The 24,089-nt window shown below is 51.8% G+C and overlaps 1 protein-coding gene across 16 annotated transcripts in view; it reads left to right on the top strand.

The window, feature by feature from the left end:
• Nucleotides 1-24,089, top strand: part of KANSL3 (KAT8 regulatory NSL complex subunit 3) — a 69,566-nt gene that overhangs the window by 30,604 nt on the left and 14,873 nt on the right. For 6 of the 16 annotated variants that reach the window (XR_009739260.1, XM_061431528.1, XM_061431535.1 and 3 more), the window contains 7 exons: nt 797-874; nt 2,223-2,414; nt 2,878-2,962; nt 3,347-3,477; nt 4,467-4,576; nt 4,942-5,164; nt 5,481-5,614. Coding sequence is in view for 14 of the 16 variants with exons in the window: in XM_061431528.1 (XP_061287512.1) it covers nt 797-874; nt 2,223-2,414; nt 2,878-2,962; nt 3,347-3,477; nt 4,467-4,576; nt 4,942-5,164; nt 5,481-5,614 (953 nt within the window). In the remaining 2 variants the exon portion in view is untranslated. Of the gene's footprint in view, nt 1-796; nt 875-2,222; nt 2,415-2,877; nt 2,963-3,346; nt 3,478-4,466; nt 4,577-4,941; nt 5,165-5,480; nt 5,615-5,845; nt 8,352-10,405; nt 12,902-13,051; nt 16,819-24,089 lie in introns of those variants that run through there. The other 10 variants (XM_061431542.1, XM_061431543.1, XR_009739261.1 and 7 more) reach the window with 9 other exon arrangements.

Genomic DNA, 24,089 nt, shown 5'->3' with positions numbered 1-24,089 from the left:
CCTGCCCAACTTTGATCCAGTCAGCAGTCCTGAGGTGAGGCCTCTTGGGCGGGTATTCTCCGAGAGTCTCCGGCTGGGGGAGAGGCGGCAGCCAGAGGTGGCTGTCAAGTGGACAGACTCTTCGGCTCGTTTCTTGTAGCGGAGCCACAGGGTCAAGACTTAGACCCAGGCCTCGTCCAAGGTTGCCCAGAGGTGGCTGTGGGTGTGAGTGGATCGATGGAGACACAAAAAGAGGCCAGGCCACTGCAGTCCACATGGATGCTCTGTGACCCACACTGTCCCCGGTGGTGGCCAGAGCCACGTGGGCGCTGTCCCCTCAGGCTTTTGATGAAGAGAGAGACAGCAGTTTGTGATGTTTCTGGAGGCAATGACTAGTCAAGGCCGGAAGGCCTGCAAGGCTGACTGGGGAGCTGGGTGCAGAATGGGACCCAGAGCGGTGCGGAGGAGAGCCGCAGCACGGCCGCCTGGCACAGGCAGAGCTCGCAGGCAGGGGTGAGGACAGCTGGGGTCCCTGTGCCCTCGCCAGGCGCCTCGCCCTCCTCTTGGCACTGGACCTGCTGTTGATCATGGAGTCCAGGCAGTGGCCCCTTGAGGCAGGTACATGCGTTATTTTCAGTTTATGGATGACTCCAAGGAGCTCCTAAGTGGCACAATCAGGTTTCAAATTCATCAGTAATCCCAGGAAAAGCCTCTGTTGACCATTTTTCAGAGCATTTTCATACCTTTTCTTACTCCCCATCTCTTTCTCCTTTCTCTGGCTGGCTGTGATTCTGTAATTCTTTCTGATTCATTCCAGCTCAGTTTGCTGCTTTTCTGAAACAAAATATGCTGGTGAGGAAAGCTCTTCCTCCCGGCACCTCCTCCTGTCTCTTTGGTGAGTATCACTCTCCTCGCCTGCACCCTCCGCTCTCTGCTTCTCTCCTCCTCCCCCCTCTCATCTCTTCCCCAGCCCTGCTTCTCTGTTGTCTCTGATTCCGCCTGTTCTCTTCTCTCCTTTTTCTCGGTGCTGTCCTTTGGCTTACTCCGTAGTCTTTGCTTTTTCCCCGTTCACTCTGCCTCTCGTGGTGGTTTTCCCCTTTGGTGTCTCACTGTGGTGCTTGGCTCTGCTTCTCCTGTGCGTGCCTATGGGCCATTCCCTGCGAGCCTGCATCTCCCTGTGTTTTTCTCCTTGCCTCTGAGTTCCTGCCTCCACCCTGGTCTCTGCAAGCACTGAGCAGCATAACTGTATCTCCTTTCCCTTTTGCCCTCCTTCCTGTGCTGATTTTGGTCAATGCATTCATCCCCTAAGCAGTCCTTCCTTTCAGCTGACTGTGGCCTCCCTGTGGTCTGGAGTGGTTCCCTGTGGCCCCACACCAGTCTCCCCGCCGCCCGGCACTCCCACCTCCCATTTTTCGTGTGAGTCCAGCCCTCTCTCCTTCATCTTGCCTTTCTGCCCCTGATTGCCTGTGCTGAGAAGGGCTGGGCGTGCTTCTAAGTGGAAAGAGGAGGGGACCTGTGAGCAAGGCTAAAGGATAACTTAAGCATCTGGGAGGCTTCGCTCTGTGTAGGATGTGTGTTTGATTCGGTGGATAGGGTGGCCTTTCTCAGTCCTGTTACCACGGACCTGGGGACTAGCTTGTGACATGGGCCCCTGTTGCCCTGTTACTTCAGGGTCAGAACTGTAAAGTCGTCGCAGCTATGAAGTCCCCCCGCCTAGTAGTTACTCAAAGCCAGCCTGGAGTCCTGGTGATAATCCTTCTCATGGTCAGCGTTCAACAGGCAGACCCTCAGCCTTGGGCCCTGAGGGGACTCCGAGCTCTGGGGACATCTCCCTTGTAGGGAGGACGGAATAGCCTGCTCCTCTGTTGCTTGTGCAGAACACGTTGGCTGGCCTGCAGCTGTGTGACGGGGGAGGGCGGGAGGCTTGTCACATTCTGAGTCGGGGAAGCCCTGTTGAGGTCCACTGTGGCGAGTCCCATTTGTTCGGCAGAGTCAGGATGGCATCTTCCTGTCTGTCTCCACTGACTCAGAGCTCCTTCCTCCCGAGCCCAGGATGGCAGGGGAGGGGACTGTCCTCGTAGAGGGCCACTGTGGAGGTGAGCATAGGTGGGCCTGAAGGAGTGGCCTCTGTGGACGCGCTGGGCCGGTTCTTCCATGCGGCCACGCCGATGCTGGTCCCGGCCATCAGCATCTGTTGGGCTTCTCTGGACCGTGGAGAACTTCACCGCAACTCCATGTCTTAGTTCCTATTTCATCAGAACAAACCGAGGAAGCTGAGAAAGAGGAGCTCAGGGTCCAGCTGAAGCGGCACCATCCCTCCAGTCCCCTTGCTGGCAGTAAGACCTGCAAGCGGCCGAAGATCAAGGTGTCCCTCATCTCCCAAGGGGATGCAGCTGGAGGGCCTTGCCCCCCTTCCTCAGGGGGCGCTCCAGAAGGTGAGTGTCTCTCGGCCTGCTTAAGTAACAACCGACGGGACCGTCCCAGAGACACAGCATCGCCCCCTTGGCGGCTACTTGCTGGGCGGCTCCTCCTCTCCCTCGGCGCAGCAGGCGCCCAGAGAAAGGCAGCAAGGGTTGCACGTGGGGGAGAGTGGGCAGGGAACTAGGATCAGGGAGGCAGGACAAGGATCAGAGAGGGCTCGGGGTCATTCACAGCATCGTGCTCTTTGTGTTTTTTTTTTTTTGCTTTCAATTAAAGATGATAAAATATTCCAGGAAGTTTAGAAAACAGAAGGAAAAGATAACCCCCAACTCTTCCCTACCCTAATGTAGAGTTATCCTTCCTTTTTCGTCTTTCAGTCTTTTCTATAATATTTTGCATTTAGCCTGGACTCTGGGACCCTGAAAGGTCAGCACCAATCTGGACTGACCGGCGGCCTCGGGGTTTTCTGTTTTGCAGCCGCAGGAGGGAAGCCCCTCACCATGACGTTGGGACAGGCATCCACAGGGGCCACAGAGCTCACCGGGCTTCTCGCCACAGCCAAGTGAGTCTGTCTGCTGGTCTGTCTGTCCCCTTCTTTGCCCTCACCCCTTCTCAGGACCCAGTGAGTGCTTTGGAAGATAGTGGATTCTGGAGTCTGTCTGTCCTGTGAACGTGACTTCTTTCTGAGTCGGGTGTTTTTCCTTTGGGTCAACTCAGAGTTGACTTTTACTTAAAAGTTTACAAAGTGTCCTGTAGCTCTTGCTTCAAGACCTGAAGTCTTTCCTTTAGGCCTGACTTAGAAGGACTGGAGGCTGAATTCAGAAGGTGAGACAAGACACCGACGTTCTGGCCTTGCGTCCATCGCTGAAAGCCTTGCTGGGCCCCCACTGGACCCTCCTGGTACTGCCAGGGACCTTTAGGTGACGGAGCTCCTCTTTGTCTCCAGGTCAGGTGCTTCTGAAGGGTGTGTCTCAGCCAGCCAGACATCCTCAGTGGTCTCCAGCAGCACCTCGCCCAGTGCCTTGCACACACTCCAGAGCCGCCTGGTGGCCCCTTCTCCTGGCAGCTCCCTCCCAGGTACCTGCTAACTCAGCCCCCGCCACACCCCACCCCCACCTCCCAGCCACCTCTGCTGCTGGAGGGTGGCCCTGGGAAAGCACTGGAGCTAGGGCTCAGGGGTGCGCCTCTGGGTCTCAGGCTTATTGTAGACTTGGCATGGAGCGGAATTAACTTTGAGGTGGGGGAGTTCGGGGCCTTAACATCTGTAGTGAGTAAATGTCCTAGTCCGCAGGTGATGTCTCTTGTGCTGTAAGGAAGGGGTCCCTAAGCCACAGGCTTGGTGGTCCTGGTCAGCGACCTGGTAGGAGCTGGGCCCCACGGCAGGAGGTGAGCTGTTGGCTAGCGAGCCAAGCTTCATCTGCCATTTCCCATTGCTTACATTACGCCTGAACCACCCCCACTGCCCCAGCTCCAGTTGTCTTCCACGAAAAGTCCCTGGTGCCAAAAAGGTTGGGTACTGCTGCTATAAGGAGAAATAGCAGGTAGGTTTCCAGCTGAGTTGGTGTTTTTAAGCATATCTGGTTGAATAAAGCTGGAAATGGTTCTGTACAGGGCATCAGCAGAATAAGACATGTTTCTGCCAGGCTGGTCCCCTCACCCTGCATTGAAAGGCTAGTTGCTTGAGCCCAGCAGGGTGCCCCGTTCTTCCAGAGGACCTTCCTCTTTGCTCTCAGGCCACTGGACTGTGTGTAAAGTGAAGTCTAAGTCAGGTATGGGGGATTCTTTTGGCTTGTAAGTGGGTCCATGTTCTCCTTGGTGTTACTGAACCCATCCAAAATGCAGGCCGGCGGTCTGGATCTGGCTGGGATGTGCAGAGTGAATCCAAGACAGTGTGTCAGGAGCAGCGGGTGTCCGGCGTGCGCGCGTGTGTTCTGCATCTCTCTGTGGGCACGGGAAATGTCCAGGGGAGAGAGTCAGTGTCTCAGCTGGTCACTGAGGATGGCGGGCACGGCTGCTCGTGAGAAGGCGCCGCAGCCCGTGCTGACGTCTCTCGTGTCCTCCCTTAGGGGCCGCGTCAGCCAGCAGCCTTCTCCAGGGCCTCAGCTTCAGCCTGCAGGACATCAGCAGCAAGGCCTCTGGCCTCCCGGCCAGCCCCTCCCCCGGGCCAGCCCCACAGGTGCACGTCTGCCTCCCCTGGGCGGGACAGGGCGGGAAGGGAGGCGGCCTCCTCGGCTTAGCTGGCTCTGGCAGGGACACGGGGTCAGGGACAGGTAGCCTCTGACTCCACAGCGGGGCACTGCCAGAGGCTAGTGACAGGTTTCTAGGTCTCTTTGTGTCTTTGCTTTCTTGGTTGTGAAATGAGGGTAATGATAGTCCCTCCTTCGCAGAGCTGATGTGGGGATTAAATAAGAGAATATGTGGAAATGCCTGGCAGAGTACCTTGCGTGGGGCAGGCGTGCAGTGCCTGGAGAGGTATCAAGCATGCCGGCCCGCCACAGTTGACCGTCGCAGCTTCTGACTGGCCGGGCTTGTGTCCCGCAGGCCGCCAGCGTGAAGCTGCCCGCCCCCGTGCAGAGCCTGGGCGCCGTCACCACGGGCGCCGGCAGCATTGTCCGTGCCGTCCCTGTGGCCACCACCCTCTCCTCCTTGGGTGCTGCTCCTGGCGGGAAGCCCACAGCCATCCACCAGCTGCTGACCAACGGGGGCCTCGCTAAGTTAGCAAGCAGCCTCCCTGGCCTGGCTCAGATCTCTAACCAAGCGTCAGGTGAGTCTCTCATGAGAACTGTGGGAATCTTCCCCCAAGACCGTCCTACCTCGTATGATGTTGAACCCAGCGCCACAGGGTCCTGGCCTTGACCTCGGGGATTCGGCTCTGGGGTTCCAACCCCAGGCAACGTGAGAGTACACAGGCTGCTCCTGTTGCTTTTGGACTGACTGACGGGGCCTAGATGACCCAGCTGGGGAGGAGACCACGACGGGAGGCCAGGTGGGGGTGTGTCTCATGGGTGGTCAGGGGACGCTCTAGGAAAGGGAAGTGGAGGCTAGGACAAAAAAAGCCTACCACTCTCTGAATCTCTCAGGCTTGAAGGTCCCCACCACCATCACTCTGACCCTGCGTGGCCAGCCCAGCCGGATCACCACACTGAGCCCCGTGGGCACAGGAGCAGCCCCATCAGAGGAGCCCGCCTCCCAGGCACTGCCCTCCAGCTCACAGGTGAGTCTGTCTGGGGAGACCGAGGACATGGGCCCAGCGTTGGGCGGTGGGGCCCAGCTGGCTGGCTGGCTGGGGGAGCTGGGCTGGTCGGCAGGCCCGCTGCACCTCCACTCTCAGAGTTTGTGGCTTTGTTACTGTGGTTGGGTTTTGGGTTTTGTTTTTTAGAAGTATAGTTGACGTACAGTGTGTTTGTTTCAGGCGTACAGCACACTCAGTCATACCCTTTTTCAGATCCTTTTCCCCTTTAGGTTATTATAAAACTGCTGAGCAGTTCCCTGTGCTGTACAGCAGGTCCTTGCTGGTCGGAGTTTGTAGCTTTGAGGCTGAGGGAGTCGCGGGCCTCTTTGCGGCTTCTTCTCTGTAGCTCCCCTGGATTGTGTGAGGATTAAACATGAGCTGTGTTCAGCGCCTGGTCAGTGCTCGTCTTCTGCCCCTCTCCGCCCTTTTCTGCTCTGTTCTTGGCTTCACCGTTCAGAGGTTACATGGGAGCAAAGTGGTAATATTCTGTATTTGACTCTCCAGCCTTGGGCCATCCCAGATCTTTGTGTTCATTGTTGTCTTTCAGGGCACAGTTAGGTTTTTATAGCTCTTACACAGGAAGACACCATCAGTTTCTCTTAGCTGATCTGATTTCCACTGTGACCTTTTCAAGTAAAATGTTTCTAACTTTAAATGGTGATCTGAGGGCCACCCAAAGATCAGAGGTTAACAACAACAGAAAGTCCTGACCCCAGCAGCGCTCCTTGAGTGTCTGGTTTTCAGCCGAGGCCTCCTGTGTGGATCCCTGGGGTGCAGCTTCCATGGCTGAGGCTTAGCCGGTCCCCTGACTGCTGCCAGGCCAGCCCCGCCCTGGGACTGGGCACCGGTGCCCTCACCTGAGCCTCCCCAGGGGGAAGTACTGCTCAGAGGTGGTTACCCTGGCTTTGTGCAGAGAGGTGCAGGTGATTTATTTTATTCTCTATTCTTTTTAATTACAAAAGTGATTACACTTACTTTAAATAATCCAAAAGTTATAGAAATCATATAATTTATAAAGTGAAAATTTCCCATGATAACCACTCCCAGGAATGATAGCCCCTGTTGGTAGCTTGATATGCATTTTTCTAGATTATTCTTTCTACAAAATTCATTATTTTACTCTTTTGACAGAAGTTAGACCACAGAACATGGCTGTTTTCTAACTAACCTTTGTTTGTGAAACACGTGGTGTGTTTCCCTGTCCTTCCATGGAGACTTGTCTGTTTCTTGTCAGTGGCTGTCTCGTGCTTCACTGGGCTCATGTACTAAAGTGCATTTCAGCAGTTCCTGTTAGAGAGCTATGTTTTGTTTTTCAATAGCGTAAATATTGGTATGGTGACTACCCCTTGTTCACAATTTTTGTGTACCTCTGGGAGATTTCTGTAGGCTGGAGACAGTAAGCTGGGGCCTGTACATCTAACACGTGGCTGCTGTTGTTGTTTAGTCGATAAATCGTGTCTAATCCTTTTATGACCCCATGGACTGTAGCCTGCCAGACTCCTCTGCATGGGACTTCCCAGAACATCTGGCTAGCTGCTGACTAATTGTCCTTCAGAAGGGTTTGTCCATTTACAGTTCAAGCCACAGAGATGAGAATACCTCTTTTCCTCCACCTTGTTGATTATGAAAATCAGTATTTTTAATTTTACTAATTTGATAGGTAAAAAATGAAATTGTTTTAATGTGCATTTTCCTGATTACTTATGAGGTTGTGTCTTTAATGAATTACTTGTCATATTCTGTATCTACTCAATTCATAGCAGCTTTATATATGGAGATGTTTATCCTTTATATAAATATGCAAATATATTATACAAATTGTATATGCTTTATTCCAGTCAGTTACTTATATATATATATATATTTTTTTTTTTTTTCTGTTGAAGTATTAAGTTGCTTGTCTTTTAATTTTTGTTTTTGGGTCTTTTATCAAACAGACATTAAAAATTGTTTATGTAGTTAAATCTTCAAATTCTTCCCTTTATGACTCTAAAGTTTTGTGTCTTAAGAAAGCTCTTCCCATTGTAAGGATATAATCTTTTGATGTTTTTAAAATTTTCATGCCTAAAACTCTGGTAAATTTGCTCACAGACAGTTTACCGTTTTACCCTTTGTAAACTGCTGGTCAGCACCACGCGCCTCCAGAGCTCGCCCGCCGCCCCTGCTGAAACTCTGTGTGTGTGTTCTCTTATGTTGCTTGTGTTCACTGCTTACCTTCAGTTGTTCAGTCCATTGGAATTTATTTTTCACTCTAAGTGAGGTAAGGATCTACCTTACTGGGTCCATTCATCTTCCGTTCATTTGAAGAGAGCTGCTCTCACGTTCTAGATTACTTACTGTACACACGGGACCTGTTAGTGCCCTTGCCTGTTTCTGTACTACTCGATTATTGCTTGATAACGCATGTTCTTAAGTATCAATTGTGTTTCTAGTTCCCTAAGATCATCTTTATTCTTTTCTTTTCTTTTTACGAATAATGAGTTTTAAGATTTGTTCATTGCCGTTTTGGAATCAAATGAACTGAATGAGCACAACTATTTCTTTTAAGTCAGTTAAAATGGTTAATTACGTTCAAACATTTCCTAATACCAAGCTGTCTGAATCCCAGATTCAGAGTTTGTTCAGTATGTCCTGTTCTGGTTTTGCTTTTGTTTTTTGCACATTCCTGAATTTTATTGTACGTGTATAAGAAACAAGAACTTCAGCGTAACCAAGTCTAGTCTTGCTTTACTTTTGTTTTACTCAGGGTTTTGACGTCTATGTCTATTAGTAAGATTGGCCTATAGTTTTCTTTCTCTCTGCTCTTGCTTTTTGATGTATGTCCTTTCCTTGTCCAGTTTTGGAATATGAGAAACGTTTTCTTTCTCATATTCCAAAACATTTATATAGCACAAAAATTGCCAGTTTTGTGACGGTTGAATGGAAATGACCTGCAGGCCGTCTGGGCCTGTTTTCAGGCCGTCTTAACCTGGCTGATGACACGGTGATGCCCAACTAGAAAACAGATCCTCACGGGTTACGTTCCTTTTCTTTTAGATGGTCCTCTTCAGCTTGCTCTGGCTGGGGCCGGTGGGGGGATCTGGTTAGAGTTGAGAAGAGAGCAGAGGTCAGCGAGAATCCTTTCGCATGGCTAAACTGAAGGACTTCTACTTGATGGTATTTACTTGAGAGCTTAGTTTTTAGCTGAGTACAATGGGTGTGTCAATTACTAGGAGGGTTCTAGTGGTGATTGTTTTCTTTTAGACAGAGGAGGTGCTTCTAGGTTAAGGCTTGCTGCTTCAAAAGCCTTTAACAGTTATTTCAGTGTGCAGACTGCCAGACAGTATGGCCTCAGGGAAAGCTCAGGCCTTCTGTCTTCAGTAAGCTGTGTGACCCTGGGCAGATTGCCTGGCCTCTCTGCATTTTCTCATCTGGTCTAGCGAGGAGGTTGGCAGAAGTCAGTGACTCAGTTGTGGTGGTGGGCTTAGTAGGGGCTGTCTCAGAAAACTCTTCTGGCTCTGGGAAGATGGATTTCTAAAAGCTGAGAAACAGCCACCCATTTCTGATGTTTATATGACAATTGGAGATTTGAACACTGACTGGATTATTGTTTATTAAGAAATGGTTAATCTTTTTAAGGTGTGATCATAGTTTTAAGTTTGAAAATAATCTTTTTTAAATTGGGAGGTTATAGACTACAATATTTATGGAGAGAATGAATTAAAAAAAAGAAAAGGTTGTAAACACTGACAGACTTCTCTAAGGTCTGTGCCCTTATTTACCTTTGTTTTCCTGGTGGAGATGAATACTTTCTGTGTGTTTCCTTATGAAACTGGACCATTATGTGGCCCTACAGCTGCGAGCTGCAGGAGAAAGGGGAGACAGACAGTGTAGTGCCCTGCGTCAGGGTCCTGGGAATGGACTCCTTGACTGTGATCACGAGGTTTTCCTGTCTCTGGCCACGCAGTGCCCTCGGCAGGCTGGCAGGCAGCCTCCAGCTGTCCGCCCAGCGGGGTCATTGCTGCCAGCACTCCTGGTTGGGACAGAGCTCATGTGTGTACATCGCAGCCCGCCCTGGAGCCGGGCCAGCGCGTGGGCGACGGAGCCTTTCAGGTTTTGATTGTCAGACCTTTCCTCATTCCTCCTCACTTGTGTCCTCTCTCCTCACCCCCCTTTACCGCATCCTCAGAGACCTCTTAGGAGTTTTCCAAAGGCGGAACTAGAGAAATAGGGAGAACCTTTGTGGAAAAAGGCCAACTCTCTCTACTTCCTTCTTCCCAAGCTGCAGGGCTCAACAATTCATGGCATCTTCCACAGCACTTAAAAAACGAGCATGACCTAGAGCAGTGAGACTGCAGAGCAGTCACGGAAAACTTCTCTTCAACTCTGTCACCCTTGACAAGTCACCCGTTTCCTTTTTCCTGCATTCTTTCCCTTTTTTTTTTTTAAAATAATAATAGGAGCCAGTGATTGTGGTTGACACACAGGCGCCCTATGCAGGTCAGCCCATGTAGCCTCACAGCAGCCCTGGGGAGCAGGTGCCCTCGTGTCTGTGGCTCACAGAGGAGGGAAAGGAGGCCAGAGGATGGAGGCCGCGGCCCTGAGGAGCAGTGGCGGGGGCTCTGACTGCAGTCTGTGGCTGCCAGAACACCCGTCCTTGTGCCTCTGCCGTCCCCCACCGAGCATTATTGCTTTGGAATAAGTTCCCAGGGGCGGGGTAACCGGCTTAGTAGGAGGGTCGGTTGTGCTAACCTGGCAAGCTGCTGACCTTGTTCACTGCCTCTCCCGCCACAGCGCCTGCCTCCAGCCCCCTGAGGACACTGTGCCACATGTCTTCCTTTGCCAGGCTGGTGACGGCTGCTGCACGGTGAGGCCTGGGCGGCGTGCGGTCCTGCTGAGCTGTCCACTTGTCCACAGACCTCTTTAACACAGTCATTCTTGCCTCTCTGTCAGCTGTCTTCAGGGCTGGACCTCCGGGTCTTGTGTAATCATGAGGCAAGGTGATACAGCACCAGCAACGGGACCCTGTTCCCCAGTCACTACTGGTCTGATTCCCAGGATCTCCAGGTCCTCAGCAGACCTGGTTGGGCACGAATCTGAGGCACTGCTTCCCCATCAGGAGCTGTAACTTGACCCAGGAAGCAGTGTCAGACTGCTCACTGCATCGTGATAAAGGAGCACCTCTTGGAAGTCTGTGCCTCCCTGCGCCAAGTTAGGAGGAGGCATCTGTGTGGTCCGGGGCTGTAAGAGTTGAGGTCAAGAGCCCTGTGCTGAGGGCAAGGATCATCCCGGCCCCTCAGCTGGCGGCTCAGTGCCAGGGGGCTTGTTCTGTCCGTCATAGTCCACCGAACAGTCGTGGGAGAGGTCTTTCCAGGCAGCACTCACCATGGGAGCCACGCTGGATACCAAGTGCCTGTTGAGGCCTGGGGACTCCACTCCAAACCCACGAGAGGGTACAGAGACCCAGACTGTCCTCTTTGAGTCCCTTTGGCTGCTTACAGACCCGGAGACAGCAGCTGCCGGGAGGAGAGAGCCAGCTTTTCTTTTTTCCATCATGTTTGGGCAGTTCTTGTATTCAGAAAGGCTGAAGAGGACGAAGGGGACAGCAAACAGAGTGACCTGGAGGGCACGTCAGTGATGAAGACGCTCGGGGCTTGAGGCTTTGCATCTGGCACCTAAGGAATTGTGGATGCGACTGGAGACGAGAATTTGCCGGGCCAGAGGAAAGAAGCCCCAGCCCTGAAATTTCTGCGCTCAGTAGTAGAGCAGGGACAGCTGCTAAGTGAACATCTTGGCCGTTCGTCCCATGAAACTCTGACATCAGGACAACAGATGCCATGCTTCGGTGTTTCTGTTTCAGCTCTGTGTGTGATTCTCATCTTCTTGCTCAGAAGTGGGAGGATGATCGGCATTGACTTTCCTATTCAGGGTGCTCAGTACCAACCTGAGTCCTGGAGGTGGAGGTCCCTGGAGAAGTGATTACTGAGGATGGAGCCCTGAGCCCTTCCTTACCTCCTCACGACACTTGTGTGCAAAAGTATTTTTAGATTTGGTTTAGAATCCAGAGCTGACTTCTTTCCCTATTGTACTCTAGAAAGTTTCCAACCCAGGTGTAAGGCATCCCACGTATGACTCTTCAGTATCTGTGGGCAGGGAGGAGCCACAGCATACCATGGCTGGACCTGTGGTGAGGGTCCTGACCTGGGGGTGGTGTGCATCCAAAGCAAGCCACCTGTGTTCAGTCCAGGAGCCTCAGTCCAGTCTGAGAGTGGCAGCCGGGAGGGAGCCTGTGGTATAGAGGAATCTCAGACAAGGCAGACGGGGGTGGGGGGTGGGCGTCCAGGCAGGGCCCGGGGCAGTGCACAGCCCAGGCGTGGAGTGGGCAGGTTATACACTGTAACCCCCCCGCCGACCTCCTGCCGAGCTGGTCTCTGAAGTGATTCACACAGAATTAGCCTGCATCTTTGCATTAGTGGGCAGGTAACTGCTTTCTGAAATTCAGGCAGCATTCAGTAAGTTGGAGGAAGATACGAAATGTGAAAAAGACGTCCAGGGTCAGGGGTTTGGTGACTTGACAGGTAAGATCATAACACACCAAGAGGAACTGAGGACAGTGAGACCTGTGTGAAGCTTTTAGCAGTCACTCCCAGCAGGTTCCTGAACAACCCATTCGTGACTTAGGAGTGCATTCTAGACAGCACTGGGGGGCTGCTCTGAAAGATGCTGACCCCGCTATGGGCTGGGCCAAAGGAGAAGCTGAAAAAACATCCCGCGTTTGTCTGAATCCTAGTAAGCTTCCCACGAATGATTTCCTGAGGTTTGGCTTATACACCGGGAAGGATGCCAAAGCTGGAGAAGGGGAGTAGTGAGAACCTTGGTTCTGCTGCACTGTGGAGGGATGGGCTAAAGGGGGAAGTAGTTGAAGTCCCTAGAATCATGCTCCCCAATTCCATACTTCTGTAGCCACATTTCTTGAAGTGGAGAAGGAGCTTTCCTCTGCCAATCACGTAGCAGACCTAGAGTCCCTGACCTCGGAAGGTGACAGTATTGGCCAAAAGTGTAGAAGGATCCACAGGGCTTTAGCTGAGTTCTTGGGTGACAGGTACGTGCTGATGCCCTGTGAAAGCAGTCTTTGTGTGAAGACGAGGTCGCTGATGGAGGAAGACCTGTCCTCGGCTCCAGCGCTGGGACCGTCCTGGGCTGGATGGGGTATCGAGCTGAGCTGCTGTGACAGTTCTATTTTCCATTAGCCAAAACAATTAAATAAAAACAGATTTTGGATTGCTTCAACATGTCTTCACTCAACTTCTTACTTTTATTCTGGTAACCACCCAGTGGAATGGCACAGAAAACAAAAGCTACAGTATTATGGTAATTCCGCTGACCATCTTCCTGATGCCTGCAATACCCACGAGGTGGGTGCTGTAATTCCCTTTACAGATGAGGAGACTGAGGCACAGAGAAGCCACACAGCAGGACTGAGCCCAGACAGTCTGATACCAGTGTCTGTTCTTCTCTGCACTGTGCTGGGATTCTGAAATGGGAGACCGGAAGTGGAAATTAGCACAGGAGGTGAGGAGATGGTGGCTTGGCCTTCATGCGACTCCTTTCAGTTTAGACCCTAGGCCCACCAGGCCTAGAGTGACTGCTGCTGCCCTGGTGGGCTCTTGGCTGGGCCTGAGTCAGTAGGTGAGGTCCCTCACCCTTGATCCTGAGAGATGGAAACCTCTTTGCACATCCTGTCCCTCTGCTGCCCTCCAGTAATTAATGACTTAGCGGTGAATGAAAGAATTCCAACCTCCACGTTATCTGTGATCTTGTGTCTAAGACGACCTTTCTGAAAGTAAAGTGAAAGTGTTAGTTGCTCAGTCGTGTCCAACTCTTTGCAACCCCATGGACTTTGCAACTTCTTTGTCCATGGGATTCTCCAGGTAAGAATACTGGAGCGGGTTGCCGTTTCCTCCTCCAGGGGATCTTCCCAACCCAGGGATCCAACCTGGGTCACCTGCACTGCAGGCAGATTCTTTACTGTCTGAGCCACCAGGGAAGCCCTTAAATTCCAGGTGCCCGCCTTCAACCTTGGAGGAAACTGTGGTTCTGGTGCACTGCTGAAAGGCTTTCACGTGCGAGCTCTTCTCGTTTCCTTCCTTACTAGAGACTTCATCTCACTTCAACTCCAGTCTCACCGACTTGGGTGTGTCACATGAAGGGAGAGGTGAAGATTAGGTTGTTAAATGATAGCTGTCTCAAATTTTAGCAGTGTAAGGACAGAGCCATAGCAGATAAGGATACAGAAGAAATTCTGTTGCCTTTTTCTCTCCCTTTCCAAAGCATATGTTTTAGTCAGGGTTGATGACTGCAAGAAGCAGGAAACTCTTCACTACCCAAACTAGTTCTAAAAGGCAATACTCTCTCACAAGGTGTCTTCACTGACGGGAGCCCGCCAGTCTCCACTGCCCGCCTGATGATGCCCGCTGAGCTGGCACGGCCAGGGGCCGGTTTTGACTCTGTCGTCACGGGTTTTCCATCCCTTTGTGAGTGGCCAGTCTCTGTCTCTCCTCCAAATTCTGAGCACAGTGAGTCTGGTTGGCTCAATCCTACGTACAGGTTGGTTTTTCTTATACCCTTTCTCACCCCAGTTTAGTAACATCCAGAGGATGAAGTCATATGGCCCATGTTTTGCCTTTCTAAGGGATTAAAAAACAAAACTACCTGAGCTATTTCGATGTGTGTGTGTTTAACTTACATTGAGAGCATAGGGAAGTCCCATGTTCATCTTCCTCCAGTTTCAGTTTCCTCCAATACTTAAAGTTCCCATAACTAATAGTTCAGTCTAAGTCAGTAAAGATTGACAAATTTGACTAAATAAAAGTTTAAAGCTGTGGTTTAAAAAAACACCTTTTTTAAAAGTGTGAAATAAATTGTGTATGTGTATGTGAAAGAAAACAGAAAAGAATGGAAATATACACATCTACCAGTTGGCACATGTCCTGCAGAGGATAAAAGGATCAGGGAGAAAGATCTATATACAAACCCCAACAAATTTTAAACAACTTAATGAAGCATCACAATACACCTAGGAGAAAGGCTAAAACAAAAAACAGAGACAGAATAAGGATGCAGGGAAAATGTATCTCTTCTACATTACTGGTGGGAGCATCAGATGGGTTTGCTCTAAGTTTTTGCTATGACTACATATTACTTGGAATATCCAGGTGGCTCAGTAATAAAGAACCCGCCTGCCAATGCAGGAGATGTAGGTTCTGTCCGTGGGTCGGGAAGATCCTCTGGAGTAGGAAATGACAACCCACTCCAGTATTCTTGCCTGGGAAATCCCATGGATAGAGGAGCCTGGCGGGTTACAGTCCGTGAGGTCGCAAAGAATCAGACATGACTGAGCAAATACACAACAAAAATGAATGCTCTATGGATTGAATGTACCATAGTTTTTAACTGCTCTCTTGTTGAGTGGCATCTTGATTGTTTCCAGTTTGGGGCTATTGCAGATAGAGCTGCTGTGAGCATTTCTAAGTGGGTTTTTGTATAAACTTTCATTTTCATGTCTCTGGAATAAATGCCCAGGAGTGTGATTATCAGGTCATATGGTAAATTTTTATCTTTTGAAGAAACTGTCGAACATTTTCCCAAGTAGCTCTTCCATTTTATGGTCCCACCAGTAATGTAGTCAGTCAGTCAGCTCAGTTGCTCAGTCGTGTCCTACTCTGCGACCCCCATGAACCGCAGCACGCCAGGCCTCCCTGTCCATCTCCCGGGGTCCACCCAAACCCATGTCCATTGAGTCAGTGATGCCATCCAACCATCTCACCCTCTGTCGTCCCCTTCTCCTCCTGCCCTCAATCTTTCCCAGCATCAGGGTCTTTTCAAATGAGTCAGCTCTCCACATCAGGTGCCCAAAGTATTGGAGTTTCAGCTTCAACATCAGTCCCTCCAATGAACACCCAGGACAGTAATGCAGAAGAGATCCATTTTCCCTGCATCCTTACACTGTCTCTGTTTTTTGTTTGAGCCATTCTAGGTATATCGTGATATCTCATGTTTAAAATTTGTTGAGGTTTATATGGTCTAGGATCTGGTGGTTCTGTCCTCTTCATATATTTTCTGTAGGTGCTTGAAAGATTATACTGTTGGGTGGAGGGTAAATGGTGATAAAATTCTGTAGGTTGATGGTATTGAGTTCTTATAGCTTATGCCCTTGCTGATTTTCGTCAAGTTCTGTTGGTTGAGAGAGTGCTGTTGAAATTTCCAACAATAATTGTGGAATTGTCTCTGTCTCCTTTAAGTTTTTGCTTCAAATATTTTGCAGTTCTGTTATCTGGCACGTACCACTTAGATTTCTATGTCTTTTTGGTGGATTGACCTTTTTATCATTATGTAATGTCCCTTGGACTGCAAGGAGATCCAGCCAGTCCATCCTAAAGGAAATCAGTCCTGAATATTCATCGGAAGGGTTGATGCTGAAGCTGAAACTCAATACTTTGGCCACCTGATGTGAAGAGCTGACTCATTTGAAAAGACCCTGATGCTGGGAGGGATTGAGGGTGGGAGGAGAAGGGGACGACAGAGGATAAGATGGTTGGATGGCATCACCGACTCAGTGGGCACGAGTTTGAGTAAATTCCAGGAGTTGGTGATGGACAGGGAGGCCTGGCGTGCCACGGTCCATGGGGTTGCAAAGAGTCAGACAAGACTGAGCGACTGAACTGAACTGAACGTCTCTCTGTACCTGGTTATTTTCTTTGCCCTGAAGTTTACTTTTATCTGACAGACATTCACATGTCACATCTGATTCCATTTCTGGTTTTGGTATCTTTTTATACTTTTAGAAATTGTCTTTTATTATTTTTGGCTGCTCTAGGTCTTCGTCGCTGTGCATGGGCCTTTATAGTTGTGGCGAGCTCGGGAGACTGTTTGCTGCAGTGCATGGGTTTCTCGTTGCGGTGGCTTCTTTTGTGAAGCACCGGCTCCAGGGCTCGTGGACGTCAGTAGTTGCGGCTCATGGGCTTATTTGCCTCGTGGAATGTGGGATCTTCCTAGACCAGGGATCAAGTCCGTGTCTTCTGTGTTGACAGGCAGATTCTTAATCAGTGGACCACCAGGGAAGTCCCGTGCTTATCTTTTCTGTACCCTTTCTTCTATTGCCAAACATCTCCAATTATCTTCTACAATAAATTCCCAGAAATAAGACAGTCAGATGATATGAATACTTTTTATGACTTACTGTTGTCTAAGCAGCTTGTGATAAGTTATGCCCTCACCAGCAGTGTGTAATGCTGCTTGTTGGTTTTGAACTGCACCTCACTTTATATTTTTAATTTAGAACAGTGGAACAGTGGAAAATGTTTCCTTTTTCCTTCTGTATACATCAGTTCCCAAATTAGAAATTTCCTGTTGAAGGAACCACATATCCCAAGTTCTAATTTGGGACATACGGGAATGTGATAAGAAGGGAGATGGAGAAATGGGTAATCTTTTGTTTGGTATCATAGCTGCTTACGTACATGAACACAAGCCCACACTCACTCACACACATGAACATTACACATGTGTACAAACGTTCGTGCCTCACACCCTCACAAGCACATTACACACGAGTGATTGCATTTGTGCGTGCACCAGTTCACTCCTAGGTTTTGTCTTATTCTATTTGGTCTGCTATAATAAAATGCCACAGATTAGGAGGCCTATAAGTGAGAAATTTATTTCTCACAGTTCTGGAGGTTGGCAGTTCTAAGACCAAGATGCCTACAAATTCAGTGTCTGGTGAGGCCCCCTTCCTAGGCTGTCTCTTAGCTGTAACCTCCCTTGGCAGAAGGGGGCAAGGGAGCTTTCTCAGTCTCCTTTATAAAGGCACTAATCCCATCCACGCCGGCTCTTCCCCTCATGACCTAATCACCTCCTGGAGGCCCTGCCTCCGTAGTACCGTTTTCAACCTAATTCCAGTGCGGGAGGGCATGACATGAGACCACGGCAGATCCTCATGGATCCCCTGGCTGGGCCGGAGGCTTCAGCATGGCCAGGGCGTCCTCAGAGTCTGTCTCTGGCTGCTTTTATTCCCGTATCCTTGCCCGAAGTCCCCGCCTCTACCAGTTTCAGAAGTTTTAACCACTGGTCTGGGAGCGAAGGTTGACTCTGGGACAGGAAATGAGGATTTGGAGAGGTATGCCTCAAGAAGGTGAAAGCAGAGCTTCCTCCCCTCTCTGAGATGGTGAGTGAGTTTGGTTAAACCCCTGGGTGGAGCTCTGGATGGTGACCGGAGGTCTGGATTCTGACAGACCTGTGGCAGGAACCAGGGCTGGCACCTGCCACACGGGTGGTGTTGAGTAGCAGCTTCGAGGGGCAGTTATGATTTGTGTCTGTGGTGTCTCCCTTTTGTTTTTCCTAACATCTTAACAGAGTTTTGTTTCTCTCCTTGCTTAGTCTCAGGAGTGTGTGTGTGTGTGTGTTCAGGGGGAAGCAGATGGGCTTGACCCATATCTCTGCAGCGGTAGTCAAGAGTGGCTTCTATCCCTTCTCCAAAGCGGGGTGGGGAATTGGCCCAGGTCACTGGCAGGAAGAGCTGCTCTTCTACAGGCCCGCCAGTGTCCGGGGTGGATGGGGAGAGAACCACTTCTCCAGAATGAACCTGGGCACGGCTCCTGTGTGGGTCGGGGCCCTCTGGGAGCCACTCAGGCAGCTGGGGAATTCTGAGGCGGCGGGGGGTTCTGATGCTGACTAATACGCACAAATACCGTAATAATTCAGGTGGAAAAGAACTTGGGTGGGTCCAGGACACCTGTCTGACGGCCTGCCTGTAGTCTCTGTCGTGTCCAACTCTTTGTGACCCCATGGGCTGCAGCCCGCCAGGCTCCTCTGTCCATGGGTTTCTCTGGAGTGGTTTGCCATTCCCTTCTCCAGGGGATCTTCCTGACCCAGGGACTGAACCCAGGTCTCCAGCATTGCAGGCAGATTGTTTACCGTCTGAGCCAGCAGGGAAGCCCACTGTCCCGTGGAGACAGGTAGAATTGGGGATTGGTGGTGAACAGGAACCACTGACTGCCCTGAGGGAGCCTACATTCCGGGGGGAAGATGGAGAATGGGTCTGGCAGTGGCAGGAGGGGCGAGGCGCTGGGGCCTGAAGGCACGTGGGAGGTGCCCGAGCCAGTCAGGCGTCCTCAGGTTCCCCTGAGAGGCTGGAAGGGGGCCAGAGCCGAGGAGAGAATGCGTGTCAGGTCAGTGTTTCCTGTGCTTCCAGGTCCGAGGAAGGGCCAGGCAGCTCGGAACTGAAGTGGGGCCTCAGGACTCAGCCCAGAGAGGCTGTGAGGGTGGGGACGTCGCAGTGGGGAGGGCGACGCCATGGGGGTGTGGAGTCAGGAGGCTCGGAGGAAGCAGGGCCAGTAAGGAGCCTTTCACACTAAGACGTTTGAGGTTTAACTTGAGGGCAGGGGGCGGTATTGGCCAGGTTTATGCAGAGCTGGAGTGGGAATGAGTCTTTGAATTTACCATCTGACTCCCTCAGTACGCAAGGCCATCTCAGATGCACCGCAGCTACTCTACAAGTGACACTGCAGTTCCTCCACTCCTCTCTTGGTGTTTTCGTTTTAAATTCTTATCTTTGGCTGTGCTGGGTCTTCGTTGCTACATCTGGACTTCTGTATTGCAGGGCACAGGCTTCTTATTGCAGCGGCTTCTCTCGTTGCAGAGCCGTGCTCTCGGGTGCCTGGGCTTCAGGAGTCGCGGTTCCCGGGCTCTAGAGCACAGGCTCGGGCGTTGTGGCACATGGGCTTAGTTGCTCTGCAGCTGGTGGGGTCTTCCCCGATCAGAGGTCGAAACCCCGTCTCCTGCACTGGCAGGCAGATTCTTTACCACTGAGCCACCAGAGAAGCCCCCTACTCTTGATGCTGGCTATAGATAATCCTTCTTCACGCAGCCCGTGTAGACCTTTTTTCCCCCCCCAGGTTGTAGGCAGCGTGCCTAGATTTCTCCCCAGAAGCTGCCTTGCTGATTACTACCCAGGCATTGAACTCAGTAGCCCACGAGCAGGTGATGTCCAGCCCTAGTTTCTAGGATTTGGCTCCCTGGCCCAAACCCTGCTCCCCCACAACCCTTGCTCATGTGGGAGGGGAACCAGACAGCTCCGCACAGGACCTGCGGCTGAGACGTGGCAGTGAGCTCAGGGACCTGCGTTTAAGTGAAACAGCCTTCATCAGGTGGTCACCAGCTAGTCATCATGTGTATACACAGCAGCTCTGTGGCAGGTAAGCCTTCCTGGGCCCTTGGCAGACATTACTAATCCATTACGTCACCTTCACACTGAGTCAGCCCGAAGCTGCAGACAAACCATCAATCAGAGCTGGTACCTGGGGTGAAGCCGATTTGCCATCCTTGTCCCAGACCAGACAGGATGCAAAGGTCAGGGTGACTCTGAGTCAGAAGCCAGGCCGGAGGGCAGTGGTCAGTATGCCAGGGATTTCAAAAGCCCTGCGGTAAAGGCAGGGCAGGGGATGGTCAGGCTGGCCAAGCAGAAATGCAGGGAAGGAGCTGATGATTCACCTTCACCCAGAACCTCAGTTTGCAAAGCACTTTCACTAAATGCCCATGACTCTCAAGGTAGAAATTACTTCCATATTATAGAAGAGGCAGTGGAGGCCCAGGGGAACCTGTTCGCAGTGTCACCAGTGTGGCAGCTATGGTTTTGGTCTTCCTGACAGACACTTCCTGTGGGGGAACAGGCCCACGCGCCTCGTAGGCACCGGTGTGAGACCAGGCTTTTTCCTGAAAAGTCGGTCCTTGCCTTGGGACCCCCAGGAGGGAGGGCAGCAGAGCTGAGCCAGAGAGCAGTGACACGCTAATAAATGTCGGAGTGTGCAGTCCTCTCACTTTGGCCTCGTTCAGGCTGCCAGTGTGATACTGAATGCAGGGTTGGCAAGAGAGGAGCCGGGGGGAGCCAGCTGCAGCGCCCCCAGGGCAGGGCCCACAGCCTGGTTATTGAGCTCTCCCTGCAGCCCCCTGAGCCACGCAGGCTCTTTCCTGCCTGAGTAGGAACTCGCTTCTGTTATTGGCAAGTAATAGGGCTTGAGACTCCTCCCTGAACCCATGGAGGTGTCGGTCTCAGGGGTGGGGATCTTCCCTCCCTGCCCCCTGCTCCCTCAAGGGAGAGGTGACCAGACCAGGCAAGTGGTAGGAATCAAGCCAAGGCGGCGCCCCCACAGTCAGGTGGAGGTAGGGAGGTGCCCATCCCTGTTCTCCCCCAGCGGCCCCTTGCTGCCCAGGCGGCCTCACAGACAGGGCTGGGCAGGGACTCCACTGCTGGTCGCAGGTGGTATTGGTTCTCCAGGGAGGGCCAGGGGCCCAGAGGAGCCAGCGTGGGCCTCTTGGGACCAGGGTATGTTCAGTGGGCAGGGGAAGGCACCTGCCCTTCCCCAGCCACTAGACCCTGCTTGGCTGGGCCTCACTCGGCCACAGTGCAGAACCTGCAAGGGACCGCACTCATTTCCTAGATGTGCAGGTGTAGCCCAAGACGGAGCAAAGGCTTCTGATACCTGAGGAGTTGGGCGGGGGAGCCCACCCCCTGTCCCTGTGGCTGGAAGCCAGGGGACACTGCACAGGTGACTCTGCCATGACCCACTTCTGCCCTGCTTGCCTGTCTGGAAACCTTGTTGTTTCCCAGCAGGGAACAACAGGAAACGTTCCTAGAGTCATTTGCTTAGGAAGCTGGCCTGGTTGATCTGATGACAGCAGAGCGAAAACCGCCGCCTAGTGTCTGAGCTGCTGAAGGGCTGAATGTGGAAACGCCTGGGAGACCTGGAGGCCAGACAGGCCAAGCCCCTCAGGCCGGGGATGAGTAGGGCTGTGGTGGATAGGCAGGTATACCCTGCCCGAGGTGCAGCCGCCCCCACTGAGTGCCGAGCAGTGGCCCCCATGTGTCCAGAAATTCTGATTTTTAAAGAGCAGCCCAGTACCCACATTTTTATGTAAAATTTCTTGATTTTTAAATGCTAGCAACTAGTTACAGAAACATTTAGAAAAAAATTGCATGGATCAGTCAAATGAAACATGTCTTCAGGCCATCGTCTGCAGCATCTAGTTTTGAGCCTACATGGAAATCTGTCCCTTGCCTGTGGGGTCTTCCCAGCCTCCCCTTGTAATGCCTCCTTCCTTGCAACTGCCAGCCCGCGTCTGTGCCCACCCAGAGCCCGCTCCCCCGTGGCCCCCGCGACTCTGCCCACGGTGGGCTGAGAGGCCTGCCTGCTTCCAGGCCCTGTGGCTCCCCTTCTGAAGGTCACACCAGGAAGACAGGCATCCCCTCTCCACTGTGTCCTTGCTGCAGTCACCCACAGACCCTCGAGTCCTCCTCCCAGTCCCTGCAGACAACAGTCCTCGCCCCAAACCGCTGCTGTCCTATCTGTGCTGATTCCAGGGCAGCCACAAGATTGCCAGGAGAAATATCAACAACCTGGTATATGTAGATGACACCACTCTAATGACAGCGAAGAGGAACTAAAGAGCTTCTTGATGAGGGTGAATGGAAGAGGAAACTGAAAAAGCTGGCTTTAAAACTCATCATTCAAAAAACTAAGATCATGGCATCCGATCCCATCACTTCATGGCAAATAGAAGGGGAAAAGTGGAAACAGTGACGGATTTTATTTTCTAGGGTTCCAGAATCACTGTGGACGGTGACCAGACATGAAAGTAACAGATACTTGTTCCTTGGAAGAAAAGCTATGACAAACCTAGACAGCTGTTTTAAAAGTAGACGTCACTTTGCCAACAAAGATCCATATAGTCAGTTATGGTTTTTCCAGTAGTCATATATAGATGTAAGAGTTGGACCATAAAGAAGACTGAGTGCCGAAGAACTGATGCTTTCAAATTGTGGTGCTGGAGAAGACTCTTGAGAGTCCTTCAGATTGCAAGGAGATCCGACCAGTCAATCCTAAAGGAAATCAACCCTGAATATGCATGGGAAGGACTGGTGCTAAAGCTGCAGCTCCAGTACTTTGACCACCTGATGTGAAGAGCGACTCACTGGAAAGGGCCTGATGCTGGGAAAGATTAAAGGCAAAAGGATAAAGGGGCAGCAGAGGATGAGATGGTTAGATGTCAGCTCCACAAGGGTAGAAACTTGAAAGTTTTGCCCACTGAGGTGTCTGTCCAACACCCAGAACAGTGTCTGGCACCCACTGGAAATAGACATTCAGTATTTGTCAAACGGCCTGTACTTAAAAGACTGTCACCAGGAAAAGGGCCAGGACTGTACGGACATGCCTGCCAGAGTTGCCTCCACTCACCACCAGAAACCGTGCAAACGCCACAGATGGTTTGGAGGGGGTCCTAAAAATGACCCTGAAACAGTTTATGCCTCAAAGGCAGGTGCTGGCCTGTAAGTCCCCAAGGCAGAGTCAGGGACTGTTAGGGGACATGGCAGGTAACACAAAGGAACGAGTATAAAAAGCAAAGTGACGTAGGTGACCCGTCCACCTAGGGCGGCAGCGCCAGGAAATGCGCAGGGTACCCTGCCAGCGAGCAGGCGCTCCGCGGAGCCCAGCCTGGCGTCTTAGCTGCAGGATCTCTCAGAGCTGCTGGTTCAGGATGGTCCCACCCCTCGGAATCTCGGGGCGTGAGAAAAACCACAGAAAGGTGGCATGCCAGAGCTGCAGGGCACAGAGGTCTTCCAGGAAGTAGGTCCACATTCGCCTGCAGTGTTTGCTGATGCCGGAGTAGAGCCGCAGCGCACCCCCCGGGGACCTGCTCAGGACAGAAGACGCCCGTGCAGAGTAGTTCCCAGCGAAGCCTCCAGAGGGCGCCAGCGTCGCAGCTCTGTGCAGCCCGAGCTCAAATCCTGTTGCCAGGCCAGTGGCCCACTTCTGTGCTGGGAAAAGGCCGCTGTGGCTTTGCAAATGAAGGGGACCCCAGCGACCCTGCCCCACATTAGGCAGGGCCCCGCATACAGCAGATGCCCATATCCAGGGGATCTGACTCTAAAAGACCTGCAGCCCAGCACAGGGGCTGCTGCTGTTGCTAAGTCGCTTCAGTCGTGTCCGACTCTGTGCGACCCCAGAGACGACAGCCCACCAGGCTCCCCCGTCCCTGGGGTTCTCCAGGCAAGAACACTGGAGTCACAGGGGATGTAACTCTAAAAGACCTGCAGCCCAGCACCGAGGGCACTTGCTGGGAGGGTGGTGGGAGTTCTCAGACCTTTCCCTACTCCTTGTCAACCACGGAGACCCCATAGACTCAGAGATGGGAGCACGTGGGTGCCTGCAGGGGTGCGGAGCTCAGGGGTGGAGATCCGCTACTTGTGCTGGCGTCTCCCCACAGCAGGGAGCAGGGGAGTCCCTTCAGAGCCTGCGTGTTCATCCATCATCAGCTGATACATCTGAGATCGGAAGTCAGGACCCAGGCCAGTAGTGGCACTGCCTTTCCAAACCTGTATGGAGCTTGGCTGGTGGCTGTGCCCAGGTTCTAAGAACAGGCA

This window comes from Bos javanicus, chromosome 11, assembly GCF_032452875.1.
Source record: "Bos javanicus breed banteng chromosome 11, ARS-OSU_banteng_1.0, whole genome shotgun sequence".
Taxonomy (NCBI): Eukaryota; Metazoa; Chordata; class Mammalia; order Artiodactyla; family Bovidae; genus Bos; species Bos javanicus.
Note: the sequence above shows the minus strand (reverse complement) of the source record. Positions and strands in the feature narration are given on the sequence as shown.